The sequence below is a fragment of the Colossoma macropomum genome, unplaced genomic scaffold (genome assembly GCF_904425465.1).
Source record: "Colossoma macropomum unplaced genomic scaffold, Colossoma_macropomum, whole genome shotgun sequence".
Taxonomy (NCBI): Eukaryota; Metazoa; Chordata; class Actinopteri; order Characiformes; family Serrasalmidae; genus Colossoma; species Colossoma macropomum.
This window is the reverse complement of record NW_023494808.1, coordinates 2,495,200-2,515,818: the sequence shown is the minus strand read 5'-3', so window position 1 is coordinate 2,515,818 and position 20,619 is coordinate 2,495,200. Positions and strand designations below refer to the sequence as shown.

Sequence of the window (20,619 nt, the reverse complement as noted above, 5' to 3'; positions counted from 1 at the left end):
GAGTCCTCATTTATCTAATAATGGTGTTCTGTAACAGTTAAGTAATAAATGCATTATACACACTTTCTGATTTTACAATATTTTGAAAAACCCAATTTTGAAATTCCTTAATTTTGTATTTTCATTTTTTTTAAGATTAAGCCAATATAATAAATGTTCTTAGCCAAAGATGACATCATTGCATGTAGTTCAGCTGGTGTTTTAATATATAGCATAAAAATTTGAACAAAGAGCAACATTTCTTTGAAAAAGGACAAAAACTTTCATCTGACAGAGTTGACAGTTACTGTCAGTGTTGACAAACAACTCATGGAGACGAAAACAGATTCAGTATTTATAAATATTTTACTAATGACTGACTGAGATCAGACAAGCTTTGTCATGGAACCCTCAAGGATAGAGGAAGAGATTCCAGGCTATTTCATTCAAACAGTAAAACACATCAATGATCCTGATCTCAAAGTCACTTCACAATGACCGACATCTGATATTAACCCAGTGTAGTCCTGGTATCATCACTTTTTTGCTAAAAAGAAAAGAAAAAAAAAGAAAACAACATGGGGCTAAAGAATGTTTTCCTGCTTTTTTTGTTTTGTTTTGTTTTGTTTCTGTTTTGGTTTTAAGGAAAGAAAATTCCAGAAAGTGACCCCGGCATCCTCCACTCAACAAAGTCTCCAGTGGACACAGACACCTCATAATCAACTGAAGAGCCGAACGCCATCATGTTTTGTATCAAATAAACACAAAGTAGAGCTGATCCTCACGTTATGTGGCTCACAGCTTACACTGACAATTTAACTCAGACTTTAGGCTTGAAAACACAGACATTTGAATAGACATTGAGAGTGTCTTAGTGTACTTCCTGAAAGGCTTGATTCCTCTCATTCACACATGAACGTCTGTTACAGAAATTGTAGTATTAATATCAAATGTAAAGGAATCATCATTGTATGTCTACAACAACTGTAAATAAATGATTAAATAATAAATATTTCATTTAATAAACATGCTGTTGCTGCTTTTATTATTATTATTATTATTATTATTATTATTATATTGATAACTGAAGGCATCCAAATACAATCTGTTGCAGTTACTTTTGCTTCTGTAACGTCATTACAAATACCAACAAACGTCGAGTTTCAGCCCAGGTCACAGCTCCACAACCACTTCTATTTAGCAAGTAACTGACACTGTTGTTAGTCACGGGTGCCAGCAGGGGGCAGTGTGGGGTGTAAGAAATGACACCATCAAATGATCCCACCAAACCTGAGCAGGAAAGACCAGAGAGGAGGTGTCCACCACCAGTCTTCTAAAGAACACAGCACTGCACACTGTCTCTGATTTACTACATATGACACTTCAGCTAGTCGAGAGTTTGATCAGTGGAGCTACACCTCAAAAAGTGGTGGCACAAAACTCAAGCAAATGAATTTTAGTACATAAACTAAACTGTTACCAAAACATTTACTGAGTCGCTGGACATTCAGTTAATATCATATATTCACTGTTTGATTAATGTCCCTCCCCCTAGCTGAACTGTTCTGATTGGTTCTGCTGCTGAATCTGTTTATTCCTATAGGTCAGTGGTCTGTGCAGTTTAGAGAGAGCAGAGTTTTCAATGTACAGTTTCCTGAAATCAATCAAAAATTGGTGGGTCATCACCCCTGTATTTTCAAAAGAGGTGGATCAAATGTGCGCTCACCCCTGTGATTCTGGAGGCCGTGGCTTAATCTACAGAGCTGTTCATGAGTTTAATGTGATGGGAAAGACATTAAATTCTTTATCATGGTGGTCCTGATTTGATTTGAATTCTCCTGACAAATGAACACAGTCAATAAGGTCAGGACAGAGAGAGTGAGTGTGGATTTGTCTTGCTGAAATATCTGTTTTTATAAATGTCTCTGAAAGAAAGTGAGGGGGAAGTGTGAGTCTGTCTGCCTGTGTGAGAGAGTGAACGAATGAAACAGATATGGTGAAATACAGTGAGCACAACTAGGGAAGCAGCAGCCTGAAATCATCTGAAACACGCAAACAACTCATAGACCACACACAAACTCATAGACAGGCTGCAGAAATCTTACCAACCGGCAAGAAATATGGCCATTCTGCTCACCAGTATCATCTGTACCCTTACAGGTAGGACTGGATATATGTCCATTTTTGCATTTAAGACCATTTTATTCCATGTTTAATTTACTTGATCTCTTAATTGACTATTAAGTGTTTACCTAACTCTGATCTTTTATGTCAGTTTTAGGTAGCGTTATGGCAGACACGTTTACCCTGGAGGGTTATGTTGGGGGAGACATTCAGATCGTGTGTTCCTTCAAGAATGCTGATGATAATGTCAAGTACTTCTGCAACGCGGTATGTAAGACTGATGAAGATATTCTCATTCAAAGTTCAAGAAACATCAATCCAAATACAGAGGGGAGGTATTTATTATTTGATGGAGGCTCAGGAGTCTTCATCGTGACCATCTCTAACCTGAGGAAGTCAGACTCTGGAACTTACTGGTGTGGAGTGGACAGAACCTTTAAAGACTCATTTCATAAGGTGATTTTAAAAGTACTGAAAGGTAAGATATTCAGTAACTCAGTTTAAGAATGTGCTGATTTTTTTTGTACCTTTCTAATGTTCTCTCTTCAGTCCATCTCAATATGATAGCAAAGGAAAGACATGTATACATAAACTTTTTAATGTACAAATCAAGTGAATGAATACCTTGCTGAATGCAAAAACATTAATTTGTGGTGAAGTTAAAATCTACAGATGCATGTATGCAAGAAAAAGAAAAAAAATAACTTGCAAAAGCACCACTGTGTGTTCTTTCATAAGTCTGTGTTTAACATGCTTGTTTGGCTTGAGTAATGCAGTATTAGGCCAGTTCCTCTTGAGGTATTCTTGTGATGTAAGACTGTTGTTTCGACTAGTCAGTATTCTCAAAACTGTTGCATTTGACTTGCTTGTTCCTTTTATATGATCAACACTGTACAATGAACAGTTTCACACCACTACAAGTTACAATCATTATTACTTTATTTAGGAACATAAATTGGAACAGATTTCAACCATATTAAGGCAAATCAAACCTGAAACAGATCACCGCATCACAACTCTTGCAGGAGCTGACATTGCAGTTGCCTCAAAAATGTTGAACCCAGGCTACTAATGGTAGAAAATTATTATTATTTTTTTTTTTTACTTATCTTCTGACAGAGTCTTTTGTCTTTTACTTTTTGTATGTCTCAGCTCCAAAGCCAACTTCTCACACAACACCCACACTGTCAGACTGGAGCACATCTAAGGGAACAGGTGAGTAGGAATCTATATAAACCAGAAAAAAAACAGAGACACAGAATTTCAGGTGTTTGCGTTGTTGTTAGCAAACTTGCCTTTCAGTACATGAACATAGTTTTTATAATTAAGTAGCATTCTCCTTCAAGAGTGTTCAGCTGTTCAATAAAACAGCAGCACAAAAATTTGTCAGAATATTTGAATGAAAATTTATTTTTTTGAACGAAACGTATTTGGATGCATGTGCTAGTCAGCTTTGTCCATGTATACTATGTGTCCAAAAGTTGTAGAAGCCTTCTCACCTAACATTTATTCCAAAATCAAGGGTAGTAATAGGGAGTCTGTCCCCCATTTTGAGCAGTAACACCCCTAACCCCTCTGGGAAGGCTTTACACCAGATGTTGAAACAGTGCCGTGAGGATTTGATTGAGCATTAGTGAAGTCAGGTACTGATGTTGGATGGTCAGTTCTGGATCACTCCAACTCATCCCAAAGGTATTGGATGGCGCTCCATTACTCCAGAGAACACAGTTCCACTGCTCCACAGCCCAATGCTGGGGGGGGCTTTATACCCCCCTAGCTTATGCTTGGCTTTGGGCATGGTGACCTCAGGCTTATGTTTGGCTGCTGCAGAGTATCCTATTCTATTGGCAGTGCTTTTCTCTGAGACTATACAAGTTCTATTTGCTGTATACCTTTATCAGCAATCAGTGAACCTTAAAGTAGCTACATTCAGTAATTAGAAGGGGTATCTTGATACTTTTGGACATATAGTGTATTTAGTGAGATCGCAGGCTGTAAATCAGGCAAAATCTAGTGATTTTAGATAGATAGATAGATAGATAGATAGATAGATAGATAGATCAAGTCATTCTTGCTGAAGTATCTGATCTTTTTTCCATGGTGTGTTTTTTTTTAGAGGCGAGGGAAATGGCGGATTCAAACACATCCTCCACAGCCACGCCTGTAAAAACTACAACCGCAGCAAATACCTCTGATGACAGTCAGTAAAAGAAATTTCACTTTCTATGTGTTCTTTTTTCTCTCTGAATGGGCATCATCTGTATTTACTCTGAACTAAAGTGTATGTGGACATTCTATTTGCTTCTTCCTTGTAAAACACCAAATGTGACACAATATATTTCATTCCAATGGCAAAGTGCTTTTAGCAAACTACTGTATTCTTTTAACAACATTTCCTTTATCCATCATTGTCTGTGTTTACATGCAAAGATTTTGGCCAATCTTATTGAATACATACTGATTATAGATTAAGACTGAGGTGTTTATATCTCACTCTACTCAACAATCTCATTGAAAATCTCCATTTATATTCACACTACAAGTAATTAGATCCAAAATTTCATGCATGCATAGCAAACCTCTTTGTGTGGACGTTACCACGACAGCGAACATCACGTGAGTCCAGTCAGAGATGAGTAGCAGTGAGCAGTGCTTGTTTTTTTTAATTACTTTAAAATGATGTCAGACTCAGGAAAACGTCCTTCAAATGTCCTTATTAAAGAAGGCAGAGAGGAAGACGTCGTGTTCTGAGACACATAAGCTGGACGTCCGTCCCACCGCCGTCTTTTAAAGATCAGAGCATAAACTTCGTCTCCTCTGCAGACCAGTTTCTGCTCCGCCATGTTGAACGGTATAAACTTTCACTATGACGAGATGCACATGCAGAACGGACTTAAACTTTCTGATAGGGAATGTAATCAGATACAGGCGTTTACACGGATATTATTCTTCTATTTAACTGATTATTTACAGGATTTCCCACCTCGTTCAGCCGGATAGAAATTTTATTCCGAATGGCCTCAATCAGACTAGACTATTCCGATTGAGCTGTTAGTTGGCTTGTTAAGGGATTATCAGGCTGCATGTAAATGTGGCTGTTCTTGATATTGTTAATCCCTTAATTTTTAAGGACTTTTGACATATTGGTGAAAAATGTTATCTTACTTACAATCCATCTTCTTTGTTTGTGTTTTTATTAGAAATACAAAAGAATTCCAATTTTATCTGCTCTGTTTTCCAGAACAGCTCATTTATATAGGTGCTGGTTTGGCCGCTCTGGTGCTGCTTTTTGTAATTTTCCTTTTCATACTGATAAAACAAAGTAAACAAAGGAAAGCTGCAGTACAACAAACTGAGAAGGTAAGATTTTTTAATCTCATTTTCTGTGTGAGCAGATTGGGTTGCAAAGAGAGAAGCTTTTTATTGTACATTCAGGAAAAAAGAGGCAAAAATGACTTTTTACTTTGTTTTTGTCTGACTGGTGATTCAGGCTCAACACACAGAGAATGTCGCTAAATACTCTTCAGCAAAAACATCCTCCTCAGTCAATCAGAGGACAACTCCGAGCATTCGGGACAATCCCACGGCCAACCGGAGGCCTCAGTCAGATCCCAGCTCTACTGTATATGCCAACTTTACACCTGCTCATGACTCTCTTAGTTATGCAACTGTGAGCTTTGCCAATCAATCTGATGACCTCAATTACTCCAATGTTATGTTTGTCAAAAAAAGTGATGCCAACACCAGCCACCCAAAGAAGTCTGGAGTGGACACGGCTAGATCTTCATCACCGCTCTACTCAACTGTTAACCCCACAAACAGTTCACACTCAGATCAAGATACAAATGCAGTCATATATTCTACAGTACAGAAGGCAAAGTAGAGCTTATCTGCAATACTCATGTAAAACATGTAAAGCTTTACTGTCTTCCTGCCGTTGAGTATAACCAGCATGTACATACTTTGTGTTTGAAAATGACTTTGAATGCACTATATCGAGTGACTGATTTCCAGCGCAGATGGTCTAAATTCTTGGTTCCTCTTTCACACCTGTTTGAAGTGTCTGCTGATATTTTAAGATTAATCAGAGGTTTTGAGCCTCATTCACCAATATCTTTTTTCATAAATGTGTTCTTGAGAAAGGTCCAAAGAAAAAGTCTACATCAGATTCATGACGTCTTCTTAAACTGCAGAACTGTGAGAGTGTGTGTGTGTGTGTGTGTGTGTGTGTGTGTGTGTAGATTCTGTTCTTACCTAAGAACAAATCAGATATACACAAATAAGATAACACTGGTGAATGTCAAAATCTTTGTGAAAACTGTGTAAGTGGGTTTTAAGAGAAAACGTCTTCTTAAGAACAGTTTTGAATGAGGTCTATTGTTGGTACCTCTCAGCAAGTGAACAGTAAAATAAATAAACAGAAATTTTGATGGGTTTAGAGGAGTTAATGAAATGGACACATTGAGAAATGAAGTTGGAGGAGATGGCCATATTCTCAGAAATAATATTAAATGTATGGCAGAGTTCGTTTGAGTTTGAAATAAGCTTATATTGGTGGGGCAGTTGAGCCTGTAGTAATGGCGAGACAATCTCAAATTCAATCTTAATCTCGATTCTTTTGGAGCTCTTGTGTTGGAGTCAGAAGTTTCCTTGCAGATCCAAAACATAATGGACTTTCACAGTCAGAATTACTTGCACTTTTGTTGCTTCTGCATATAGCAATACTGAGTGAATGTGTTTTATCCTTGTGTATAATTGACGAAGCTCTGAAAATAAAGCTTTAAAAGTGAGAAATTTTTGTTTTAAGATTCATTGCCAGCTTATGGCATTAAAAGCCTTTGTGATCTCAGCCCTGGTAACATTTTTAGAAAAACATGAATAATGAGGTGAAAAAAATTAATGTAACCTAAATGTAATATATGGTAAATTAATTAAATTTAATGTAAATTGAAAAAAAAAAAAGAAGCTCTATCCAGAGATAATGTAAGTATGTGATGCCCACAAGTAAAACTGATATATTGTTGAGCTTTTGGTTTTCTCTCTCTCTCTCTCTCTTTCTCTTCCTCCCTCTCTCTCTCTCTCTCTCTCTCTCTATATATATATATATATATATGTATAAAATATACATGTGTGTGTGTGTGTGTGTGTGTATTTGTTTTTGTGTGGTCAGAACCTGATGTTGGATGAGAGTGTAAGGGCCCAGCCTGCGCCGCCGGCCGCCAGCAGAGGGCAATAACAGCGAGGTGCCTTAAGTTTTGGGAACTCCAATTCCCAGAAGCCCTTAGGCTGATTAGGCCAAACTTGGCACACCTGTGGACTCCTCTACTTAAGGCTATGGCAAAAAAAAAAAAGCAGCCCTTTGTCACAGCTTTATAGAGGGGTGACTGGTACGGTACTTAGCCTAGGTGGGTATTTAAACAAAGAGGGAAGGAAAAAGAAAAGTGGGCTGGAAAAACAAAAAAGAGAGAAATTGCACCAAAACTACTTAAAAGCCAAAAAGAAGGCTTGAACAAGAAACGGCTCCAAGCCATACAAAAAGCGTTTGCTCCCCAAAGAGCAAACAGGTGGAACATAAAGTCGACCTTCCTCTCATAATCACAGAGGAATTGTGTTTTGTTTTCTGATTCTTTTATTTCACCTTTCTGTCCCAGCCCTTGTTTGATCATGCTGCTTTCAGTGGCTTTTTCCCCACCCTTTTTTTTTAATGTCCTATTCGTTGAGGTGTCTTTCCTGCCTTTGCCTGTGCTTCCAGGTGGTGCAGCAGTAACTCCTTGGATCGCCAATCAATACAGTGGCGGTTTGAGTCTGGCTCTGAGCCACCTTAACTCCAACGTGCACAATCACCAAATTCAGACTCCTTCACCTCATTAAATTCATTTAAGACCCTTTCTCACTGGTTTTCCCCCCTGCACTTGGGTCCGCCTCCCTGCCATCCCATAACAGAGAGGACCTGGCTCACAATCTCTGTTCTATTTCATCCCAAAGGTGTTTGTTTCCTGGGGTTGAGGAGAGGATTTTGTGTGGGCCAGTGAAGTTCTCCACACCAAACATACCCACAGTCACAGAAAAGGGCCTTCCCCAAACTAAGGGGTCTAGGCTGATCCCTGAGTACAACAACATATCATTATCCCTCCTCCACCAAACTTTACCTGCCTGACCACACTGTGTCAACTGTAATGTTCTCCTGGCATTCACTAAACCCAGACTCGTCCAGATAGAGAAGCTGATTCATCACTCCACAGAATGCTTCCACTGCTCCAGAGTCCAGTGGCGGCACTTTACACCATTCCAGCTGATGCTTGCCATTGTGCTTGGTGAAATAAGGCTGGCATGCAGCTGCTCAGCCATGGAAACCCTGCCATGAAGCTCCCGGCACACAGTTTCTGTGCTGATGTTGATGCCAGAGGAGGTTTGAACTCTGCAGTTACTGAGTCAGCAGAGCGTTGGTGACTTTTATGCACTGTGAGCCTCAGGACTCTGCAACCCACTCTGTAACATTGTGGTTTGACACTTGGCTGAGTTACTGTGGTTCCCAAACACTTCCACTTTTCAAAAATACCACTCACAGTTGACATGGAATATCTAGGAGAAAAGAAATGTTGCAAACTGACTTGTTGCAGCGGTGGCATCCTATTACAGCACCATGCAAGAGCAACTCTTTAGACCCATTCCATTACAAATGTGTGTAAAGGCAGACTGCATGGCTAGATGCTTGATTTTCCACACCTGTGGCAAATGGACAGAATGAAACACCTGAATTCAATGATTAAGAGGTGTGTCCCAATACTTTTGACCATATATATTTTTGAGTGTTGACAACACCTTCTTTGATGCATCCTGCAAGTAACATTTTCTTATCAATGCAACGTTTAAAGCTAGTTCTACATCTATAATGTAATTGCAAGTGTATTCAGAAAATGCTGTTGCCTCAGCTCTCAACTCTGACTTCACTCAGCACATGATTGTGGCTGTTGTTTTGCCTCAAATGCCTGCAGGTGGCAGTGTGGAGATTTGTTAGAAATACTTTTTCAGCCAAAATGACCCAACCAATCAGCTTTCAGTCAGTCATTCAATTGTTATTGAATACATGTCATGACATCTAACGTTTGAAAAACATTAACCTGCATTAAAATTGGATTAAAAAGAGTTGGACTGACATACAGAGTCACAGAGGGAGCTAAATGTTGATGCTCACAACCTCTATGGCCATTACATTGTTGTGTATATGGTCCATTTTACTTATTAAACATATCACATAGCAAAACACACCCATTTTTATTGTCTCTTCTGGTCATTCTAACTGTTAAAAGTTCATGAAAAGGCTGTTAGAGGCGAGAGCATCCCGGAGGTCAAAGTGGCTCAAAAACCACATCCTGCCCTCTCCTACACACTCATACACATTTGTATTCCAGTCTTTGTGGGGTATTTCCATGCTCTTCTGTTTATGTGTAACCAAAGCTTCACCTTCACCTTAACAAGTGAAATATCAGGTTTGGCTTCTTTTCTTTTATGATCAAAGCTTCAGGTTGTAGGGCTATTCTTATAGAGAGCAGCCAAATGACCCCACGACCACCAAATGTTCATATTTCCTTCACCCGGGGGGCACTCTGTCCCTGCAGTGAGCTAAATACACTCCACACACAAACACCGACACATCACACATACACAGATTTTCATGGTCAAAGGCAGAGCTGAGCTCTCACACATGCGGAAGAGACGCATCATCTATGAGTTTAAGAGCTTCATAAACACATCATGAGTTCTAAGAGGAAGAAAATATGGGCATTGCAGTCAACGGCGCTGAAAGGAAGGAGACTGAGAACACGTCATTAAATAACAACTTTTTATGGGATTTTAATTCTGAATATACATTTGAGAGCTCTCAAGAATTTCTCTGGAAGGTTCATTTTGGATCGCCAGAAGCTTGAATTTCCCAAAGGTGAAGATGTCTTTCAGCATATCGTTTACTCTACTAGCTGGTAAGATTTTGAAAAAAAAGAGTTTCTAAGACAAACCAAGCAGTTTTCATGTTTTACAAAGTTTCTATGAGTAAAATAATGTACAGCATAGTGAGAATTCTTCAGAACCTCTGTGAATGAAGAGAAAAATGAATCGTTCTCTTTGTTGTGGCAGTTGTGAGCGGCATGCTACATGACGAGATCACAGAGACAGGAACAGAGGGCAACGTTGCTGTCATCACCTGTCCTTATAGTACAGGATATGAATCTTACACCAAGTATTTCTGTAAAGGAGGCTATTCAGACTGTGTAACACTTATAAAAAGTAATGGGAAGGAACCCTGGACATATAAAGGAAGAATCATTATGAATGACAACACTGAGCAAAAAAAGTTGGTAGTGACCATCAGTGACCTCAGAATGGAGGATGCAGGGAATTACGGCTGTGGAATCGAGTCAACAGGACGAGACCCTTTTACTTTAGTCCATCTGAAAGTGATTAAGGGTATGTGCTGTTTGGGTTTCTCAGCTTATGGTTTATATTCTGTGTTGACTGTGGGGGTCATGATGGGTTGAGCTGTCTGATTTCTCTCCATCAGCTCCTAAGCCACCAAAAACAACCCAACCAAAGCTCACACAGTCTCCACCACCACCTGCCACCAAAAACAACCAAAGCAATGCTCCCACACTCTCCACCAATAAAACAGGTAAGCTATTTTCCTGCATTTTGAACGGCTGGATGTTTTAGCTTACAGATTGACCCTCAGGGTGAGAGTTCCTTTGTTTAGTTCCTTGACAAGAATCCGCAACATAAAGTGGCACGCAACACAAAGTTCAATAATCAAACAATCAAGTTTTCTCTGCACTTTTTAAAGCACAGATTTTAATTGTTTTGTTCGACTCCTAGGCTATCACTAAGTTAACCATAAGTATCACATTTATTAACTTTTATTTTTTATTAAATTTATTTACCGCCTCTTACGTTATTTTACTTTTTAATATGTTCAGGCTATCAAAGTTTTCAGTACAGATATATATTTTATAAATTGTTAGACTACACCTAGAGGTGAAAGATGGCTAAAATTACTCTCCTTACTTTGGAAGAGAAAAAACGTTTTCACCAAAGTCGATAAAATAGGTTTCGATCCTATACAGTTTCCCCTGAACTCCTGGTCCCACTTAAACTGATGGAAAGTTACCAAATTGTGTTTTCCTGACATATTGATCTCGTATTCAGCCCCTCTCCCTATTCTGGAGCCTCTCAAAGCATTTAAAAACACAGAAGCCCAACGGCTCTTCATGTCAAGGTAAAGGATCCCATGGTGTTCATAAAGAGGAGATAAACTCTTTGTGATCATAGGAGGGTAACGACATCAGCTAATTAACACAGATGTGAACAATGCTAGCCTTTAGAGAACTTTAGCTGATGTTAACAGCCGAGAGATGAACAGTCGCCCCCTAACGGAGCTGCAGACCGCCGGTATAACTTCACTCTCTGTTTCTGGAGATTTAAATGAAGTTTGAGTGGAGAAACATAAGCGTTAAATATCAGACTGAATGTCGTGGGTCGGAAAACGACGTCGTGTTTCGACAGATGTGATTCTGTAAGTTTACTAGTGCAGTTAGTGCAGAGTTCAGCTCCAGTCCTGAAACCCCTGCACTGCATAACTGTGGTTTCCTGGTTAAAATACCTGATATTATTATCTAATTAATCCTTTCTTGAGCTGAACGAGGTGTGAACAGCAGAGAGAAACACTGAACTATACAGTGCAGGGGCTCCAAACCTGGAGTGAAAACACTGAATCAAAGGTCTGTGTGTCTCTCGGCTTCTGTTGCGTCTTGCAGATGAATCATTCACAAAGCACAGCAAAACACAGGCTTCTTACTAACGCAGTCACTCCCTGACTTGGTCCTCAAAATGGCAGCGCTTAAACAGTGTGACGTCACGCAAATTAGTTCCTTTTTTAAGTTATAATGACTCCAAAACTTCTCTGTTTTTTCCATTTCTTCATTTTATGGTAACTTTTCTGTATTTCCAAGCACACATTGCATGATGGGTAATTTACCTGTTAGTCTGCTGCTTACTGCTGCAGCAGAGAGTACATAGCTACTTTTTCACTATGATGCATTCAAATGTGTTAATAACATTGTAACTGTATGAAAATACTAGAAATAGTGTTAAGCTAGATGTGGCTACAGTGTAATACAACAGCTGTAGTTACACTAATTAACATAGCTGGTAAGTTAGCAAACAAACTGTCCTAAGATTAGCCATATTGTTTAGATTCTTTTCCTGTGATCTACAGCAATGTTAACTACCTTAATCAGTCAGCATGAGCTACAGTTTCCCAGAAATGTTAAGGTTTTGTCCATAAACTAGACAAAGTAATTCAAGCGTATGAAAACCAGCTAGCTAAGTTAGCTAATGTTAATTGGTGGCTAAACAGTGGCCGAATAGCTTCACTGATAAATATTGATATTTCTTGTTAAAGGAGCAGAATGTTTTATAAAAGATGGCAGATTTATGGGGGCAACGCTGAAAAAACAAACATTTTATTGCAATGATCACGATTTTACATCATGTTTTATTGTGCCACTGAGGGCAGGGTTACTCAGAATTATTTGAGGTTTATTATTATTTATTTATTTATTTATTCATTAATTAATTAATTATTTATTTTAACAGTAATTTCCATTAAATGGGGAAATGTCTAATGGAATTGTCTTAATTTTACAGTAAAAAATAATTATATATATATATATATATATATATATATATATATATATATATCATACATACATACATTATTATATATATTATTATATATTATTATATTATATATATATTTATATATATATATATATATATATTTATTATATTATATTATTATATTTTTTTTTATTCAACAGAATTCTGTTTTAATACACTAGGTTATGAAATAGTAGTGTGTGTGTGTGTGTGTGCGTGTGTGTGTATGTGTGTGTATGTATATATATCTTTCTTTACCCTTCGGAAGAACTTATTTAAGGAACACAGTTGGATCTTAAAACTATTGTACTTTTTCTTACTTGTTTGTTCCTATACCTTTTTTTCTGACAGTGTCTGGAGACTGATAAGTGTCTATAAGGCAGGCATTTTTGTAATTGATTGTTATATAGAAAGTTCTGTGTAGTTTGTGCATAGCGGTTTGGTATTTCAGTCAGAGACTGTGTACGTGTGTGTGTGTGTGTGTGTGTGTACGTGTGTGTGTGTGTGTGTGTGTTGGTGTTTTTTTTTTTTTTAGAGAACTCCACTTCAGCAGTGACTAATGGAACAGGAAGTACAACAGAGGACAGAGGAAACACCACTCAGCCTGCCACCCACCATCCAGACTCAGGTCAGCACAAAACCACATTTCCCACAGTTCTTTCTCTTATCAAACATACTGAGTAACAGCAGTAAAAGTAACTGTAGTGATGATTCGTAGAAAGTTGGACTTTCATTGAGCATTTTCTGAGTTTGAGTGACTGACTGACTTTCTGATCTACTAATTGAAAATAAGTAGATTATACATGTATTGAATTTTATCGGGTCCTTTAGTGTGAGTGCCTGTGGAGACAGTGGTGTGATGGTGGTGGGAGGGGTGAGGAGGTTAGCTCTCAAACCAAAAAGACTGCAGTGTTTCTCTTGTTTGTGCTGTTAACCATTTTGAATGATCTATGGTCATTTTAATCATTACATTTTTACATTTAATATTGGGTTTGGTAACACTGGCACACACCAACCTATTATAATTTTGATCACATATCTGTTCCGGTGATCCAAAACAATGAATTGAAAATGCAGCCTTTCCATATCATTAAAACTCTATCGATTATAAATGTTTTTAAATATCAACTGCTGTTCTGAAGGGTTTTTAATTAGAAACTAAACTAAAACATCCCATGACACAAATGCATATAAAACTGTTCTTGACCTGGTGTGGGTGGAGGGTAACTCCTCACACCACAGCACAAAGTGACTTGGCTGACCTGAGTTCTCAACCACAGAGGGGAAAACAGAGGTGTCAAAACAACAACACATTCTGTCTCTAACTAGACACATCAGTTTGTTCAGTCAGAGACGACACATTTTCTGCTACTTTTAAGACAAAAATGTTTAAATATTTTTGCCTCTAGAAACAGAACACATTTTTGTGTTACTTTGAACATGGAACGTGTTAAATCTGAAAACAATATGACACAAAAAATGTTAAAACAGGTAACAAGTAAGTGTGTTTGTCATTTAACACATCACTTGTTGGAGTGCAGTTCCGCAATGAAGCGTTGCTCAAGCACCCAGCACAAAGGACCTCTTAGCTGGGGTGTAGCATCGCTCAAGTGCCCGGATCAGACAGCCTTGTAGCTGTGGTGTAGTGTTGCTCAAATGGCCAGCGAAGTCACCCACTTAGCTGTGGTGAAGTAGGTGTAGTTGCTAAATTGGCCAGCCTGAGAAGTCTCATAGCTGCAGTGTACTGTCACTCACCGCCCAGCCCAGGCAGCCTCTTTAGTTGTGGTGTAGTGTCACTCAAGCGGCTCACACACATACAGAGAGAAAGGCCCAATCCCATTACGCCTACCTCTTGTTCTCTTGTTTTTGAGTGTCTCCTTGTCCCTTGGAACTGAGTTACCAGGGCTAGTGGATGAACTCTTCCCTCTGAAATGGGACCCTCAAATAAAGAACATTGCTTCATTAACAGCTACTAGCGCTGCTCTGTAGACGACCCTGCCAGTCTGCAGTGACAGCAGAGGAGTGGTGAAGTCCAGCAACCTCACTGCTGGGCTCGCAAATGGTGCACCAGAATGTAACTGCTGCACCATTTAAGGTGGAACAGGAAATTTAGCTAGCTAACTACATAGACATCAGCAAACTACTATAGATTTGTTATGCTTGTTATGAAGAAAAGGACCATAATACACTGAAACGACATTAAACTAATAACTTATTATTATTATTATTATTATTATTATTATTTTAACAGAGAAAATTCTCACATTTGTGGGTTTCTTTGGTCTCCAGTGCAGCCATCTTGCTGGTTTTTCTTATTTTCTCTGAATACCGTCCGTTTGGAGTGCCATGTAGCCCTAACACTTCGCCCTCTATCTCAATAAAATCGGGACACCCTACCCCTAGATGTAAACTGTCAAAATGGAGGGGTAGGGGCAAGGGGTGAAATGGGACTGGGCCAAAGATGCCCTCTCAAGGTACAGAGACAGACTGTCTCAAATAATGTGCTTAAGTGCCTAAAATGTTTGCACAGCACTCTATGTATTAAATATACAGAGTGAGACGAGCAGCAATGACTTACCTGAGTTTTCAGCTGTCGCTCTTGTGTTTTTAATTGCTTTATAATGATGTCAGACTCAGGAAAACGTCCTTCACACGTCCTTATTAAAGAAGGCCGAGAGGAAGACGTCGTGTTCTGAGACACACAAGCTGGACGTCCGTCCCACCGCCGTCTTTTAAAGATCCAAGCATAAACTTCGTCTCCTCTGCAGACCAGTTTCTGCTCCGCCATGTTGAACGGTATAAACTTTCACTATGATGCGACGAACATGATCAGAACGGACTTAAACTTTCTGATAGGGAATGTAATCAGATACAGGCGCTTACACGGATATTATTCTTCTATTTAACGGATGATTTACAGGATTACCCACCTCGTTCAGTCGAATTTGAAATTGTATTCACAAAGGCCTCGATTGGACTAGTCTATTCTGATTGAGGTGTAAACATGGATGTATTCCGTTCTGATTTCAGCTATTAGTTGGATTATTAACAGATTATCATGGTGCCTGTAAACGTAGCTATTCATTACTTAAAAAACAAACAAAAAAAAAGGTAAACCTTTCAACCATATCAAATATGCAGACATATAATGGTGACACTTATGTACATAAATAAACATTACTGGGCTCTAAGCAGCTGTCATTGATAATGCTTTGGAAAGTTCTGACTTTTTTTTTTTATTTGTTCTAAAAAATTAGATGCCTTCATCAGCATTGGAGGAGTATTCGGTGGAGTCCTGCTGGCACTGGCAATTATATCTGGAATCTTTTTTGCCTTAAGATGCAGTGCAGAGAAGGAAACGGCAGGTATATAACAAACATTTACCTTTTAAATACCTAATTAATTCATTATCAAATGAAAAAAAAAAAATCCATCTTTATTACTTCCATTATGGAGTTTCCCTAAAGCCTGTTTTCTCTTGGTCTCAGCTACAACTCTGCCGAACTCAGAGGTGAACATGGAGGTTTGTACAGATAATTTATTTATTTACTTATTTACTAATTAATGAGAAAAAAGTGTATGATTTCATAATTCTGACCTTTGAACCTTTTCAGGAGGTCCGGTTGTATGAGGAGATACAAACCACAGATGCCGCCCAAGCTAATGGCTCTGTCTCTACCTGTCAGGGCACAGTGCTGCACTCTGGAAATACCTCAGCGAGTGACCGATGTTCTAACCTTCATCCAGCATGTATCACCGTGTACTCTGCAATAACAAATCAGGGCCTCAATTCACACTCTGATGACACCTGTCCCGCCCAACACACACACTATGCTGTGACCCCCATTAAGGGACTGCACAGTGAAACCCCCCAAAGCTCAAAAGAGCCAAATTATTGCAAAGTATATTTTGCAAATGATAAAACTATGGATGAAAGTCCGACATACTCACTCATCACTGTCCCCCAAAACTGACAGTGTATCACATTACTCAACTATTCAGTTTCCACAAACTCTCAGCTCGGACCAAGAGCACCAAAACATCCAAAACATGGTCTCAGAACAAGAAATAGACCATGTCTATGATAATGCTAATTTCTGCTAGGATTTCTAATAGCATATTAATGTTGCCCAACTTATTTTATTATTATTATTATTATTATTTTTTTTTGTTGTTTGTTTGTGGGGGTGGGGGAGGGGTTGGGCTATTATAAATTAAACTCTGACATTTTATGTTTGGAAAATATGGAGCCCCTAAGGGGAATATGTGGTGGTGGTTGTTGGTGTTGGTGTTGGTTTTTGTTTTTTTTTAGGTAAAAATCTGGTGAGCACCAGATTCTATCAGATACACCCAAGGTACTATGTGGTGACCACCAGCTGCTATCCAGTGAGCACCAGATACTTTCAAAGCATATTACCATGTCTGTATTTGGCGTTAGATACTACCACATGGTATCTAGTGGGCACCTGGTAGTATTGGGTGCTAACCACATTTTATCTGGTGCTCACCCGATATTATCAAGTGCTCGCCACATAGTATCTGGTGCTCACTTGTGATTTGTTGTTTCCAATATTAATTAAATGAATGTATAAGACATTCTGTTCAGCTCTTGAAGTCCTGGGAATGCTTGCTTGGCTGTATCTACCGAGATTGTCTAATTGGACAATTTTCCTTTGGCTGTTTTAATATTTTAACCCATCTGTTCCTCACTAAAACTTAATAATGAAGTAAGAGTTTTATACTTATTATTATTGTTGTTGTTGTTGTTGTTGTTGTTGTTGTTGTTGATGATGTTGTGATGATGATGATGATGATAACATAATTATGAATAACAAATTCAGTAAAAAATTAGACAGGTATGCTTAGTTCCCAGAAATCATTTGTTTCCTGGTAAAACATCTAAATATTGGTGTTTGAATGCAGTCATAAAGAGTTATGCCATGTTGTAAATAACCATGTATCAAATTTATTTGACAGACTACAAGTGTTCTAGTGGGTGTCTCTTTCTTTTACACAATGACTCATTTCCCTTTTTCCTGTTGATTTAATGGTATTATGATGAACAGTCCGATTAGACAAATAACAAGACATAATTTTACACCTACAAATGATGTTCATGCACCTGTCTGGAACCTCCATGCAGCCATGACTGATTTTGTTGCTTAAATCTGCTTGAAGGTGAAATGTCTTCAATGTTTGGTATTTTTGATAACTAAACATTTATGACTCTGAGACTGACCTTCATACTGCTTTCATATGGAATGTAAAAACATCCCTACAGCTGCTGCATTATAAACAATAAAACATGTTTTCCACTATAGTGTCTTTGATGTTCAATGTTTTACTACAGTCATTTTACTCATTTTGATTGAGGTTGGTTTATAATTACCATCAGGTGAGCACAACCATCAAAGTAATGATGGGGCTCCCGAGTGGCATCTAAGCGTTGGCCCTATCATCAAGAGATGGCGAGTTCGATCCCTGGTGATGCGACAGCCATCCGTAGCCGGGAGTCCAAGAGAGCACAATTGGCCTCGCTCTCTCTGGGTGGGTAGGATGGCCCCCCCTCTCCCCCCATCACCCAACGCGATGCTAGTCAGCGCAGGCGTCTGTTAGCTGACGTCACAGATTTGGGGGGAGTCCTAACTAGCGGGTGGAATTGGAAACGACTAAATTGGGGAGAAAATTAGGTAAAAAAAAAAAAAAAATGTGATGTAAAAATTATGTAGGTGAGTCTAAATTTTATGCCTGTTAAAAGTAGCAATTAGTAGTGTCTGATGCAATAATAGGAACAAGCAAAGCTCTAAAATGGGTTTGCGGCTTGTGTGGGTAAAAACGTGGGCCCTCGTTGACTGAAATGGAAACCTAAAGCTGTGGGTAACCAGTAAATGTCACAGAGCAGTGGGTTAAGGGAGACTGTATACAGAGGCTTCCCCAAATTAACTCATATCACCACCGATGGACACACAACCTGAACTACACAGAAAGATGGTTCTTCCAGGGTTTTTAGTAAAGAAAATGGTTCTATAAAGAACCACGAACACTCAAAAAACCCTTGAATGATTAAATCACTCTTTGCATCATGAAAGAGTTCTTCAGAATGTACTGTAGATGGTTCTATATAGGACAATTTTGAAAAAGGTTCTATATGGCACCCAAAAAGGTTCTACTATTGTTACGATGTTAATCTTGTCACAATAGAAGAAACTTTTTGGTGCTGTGTAGAACCCTTTTTCAAAAGAAGCTTTATATAGAACCATCTACAGCACATTCTCCATCAGTGTGAAGAACCATTCCATGATACAAAGAACCCTTTAATCATGCGATTCTTTCATTCTTTATGGAAACATTTTCTTTACTAAAGAATCCTCAGAGAACCAGAAAAGTGTAGGTATATTCTAAAGTTTCTGATAATGGAGAATGCTGCTGCTGCTGCTGCTTCTTCTTCTTCTTCTTCTTCTTCTTCTTCTTCTTCTTCTTATTATTATTATTATTATTATTATTATTATTATTATTATTATTAAAGTAATTACTACTATTATAGTAATAGCAGTGTCAGCATTCATATGCTTCCTCTCAACAAAGCTGGTACAATTCTTCTACTGATTTATTTAGAAATAATTTTTGATAAGAGGCCATAAGAACTCTGTAATATTTCAGTCTTCTTGTAGGTGAGTTTGGGTTAAGATAGCAAGCTGTTCATTAACGTTTGTCAGGTGCAGCTGCCTCAGATTAGCTTAAGAAGCTAAAAAGCAAAGATATATGTAAAGAAAGCAGTGGTCATAGGAAGCCTTCATTCATTGGAAAAATTCCAGTCAAATTTAATACAAATATTAATACATAATACATATTGACCATTCCCCAAATTGTTGGTCATTTTGCACTTTTAACGGACTTGGTCTTAAGACTGAAATTCTTTTGCTTTGAGTGACTTTACACCTTAATTATTTATTAAAGGAAATGACTAAACATTCTATTTTGTCACTAACAAAACAATCATAACAACTGAAACTTCATCGAGTTTCGGGTAGTGCCCCCACTGTGCGGCTATAACAGCCTCCACACTTCTAGGAGGCTTTCCACAAGATTTTGCAGTGTGTCTGTGAGAATTTGTGACTAATCAGTCAGAAGGGCGTTCGCGAGGTTAGACACTGATGTTGGACGAGAGGGCCTGTCTTACGATCAACCTTTCAGTTCATCTTGTGTTCAGTGGGGTTGAGGTCAGGGCTCTGTGTAGGCCACTGGAGTTCCTCCACACCAAACTCATCAAACCCCATCTTTATTGAGCTTGCTTTGTTCACAGGGGCTCAGTCATGCCCCCTGAACTGAAAAGGGTCTTCGCCAAACTGCTAACTGTCCTCGTTAGTATAGTAGACAGTATCTCTGCCTGTCACGCAGAAGACCAGGGTTCGGTTCCCCGAAGGGGAGATCGCTGGCTTTTGTGGGGCAGTCGTGGGCTGGAGGTTACGGAACCAGCCTAGTGACCGGAAGGTCGCCGGTTCGATCCCCTTGGACAACAGTACATGACTGAAGTGCCCTTGAGCAAGTCACCTAACCCCCAACTGCTCTCCGGGCACTGTGGATAGGGCTGCCCACCGCTCTGGGCAAGTGTGCTCACTGCCCCCTAGTGTGTGTGTTCATTAGTGTGCATGTATGTGGGTGTTTCGCTGCACGGGTGGGTTAAATGCAGAGGTGGAATTCCTGTGTGCAAAACACAGTTGGCTAAAGGTTCTGGATTCTAATTGTCTAAAATGTCTTTGTATGCTATCAAATCAACATCATACTTCATTGAAACCTTGAAAAAGAGCC

General features: G+C 38.9%; 2 protein-coding genes across 2 annotated transcripts; both read left to right on the top strand.

Moving 5' to 3' along the window:
• The first annotated feature begins 1,983 nt into the window (after positions 1 to 1,983).
• Positions 1,984 to 6,069, top strand: LOC118798232 (CMRF35-like molecule 8). Its single transcript, XM_036557624.1, has 6 exons — positions 1,984 to 2,139; positions 2,255 to 2,581; positions 3,250 to 3,318; positions 4,220 to 4,303; positions 5,345 to 5,463; positions 5,594 to 6,069. The coding sequence occupies exons 1-6, from the start codon at positions 2,100 to 2,102 to the stop codon at positions 5,984 to 5,986; spliced, it is 1,032 nt and encodes a 343-aa protein (XP_036413517.1). The 5' UTR covers positions 1,984 to 2,099; the 3' UTR covers positions 5,987 to 6,069.
• Positions 6,070 to 9,970: 3,901 nt separating this feature from the next.
• Positions 9,971 to 16,986, top strand: LOC118798103 (CMRF35-like molecule 1). Its single transcript, XM_036557445.1, has 7 exons — positions 9,971 to 10,082; positions 10,237 to 10,566; positions 10,661 to 10,768; positions 13,346 to 13,438; positions 16,068 to 16,175; positions 16,299 to 16,333; positions 16,425 to 16,986. The coding sequence occupies exons 1-7, from the start codon at positions 10,049 to 10,051 to the stop codon at positions 16,782 to 16,784; spliced, it is 1,068 nt and encodes a 355-aa protein (XP_036413338.1). The 5' UTR covers positions 9,971 to 10,048; the 3' UTR covers positions 16,785 to 16,986.
• The last annotated feature ends 3,633 nt before the right edge of the window (positions 16,987 to 20,619 follow it).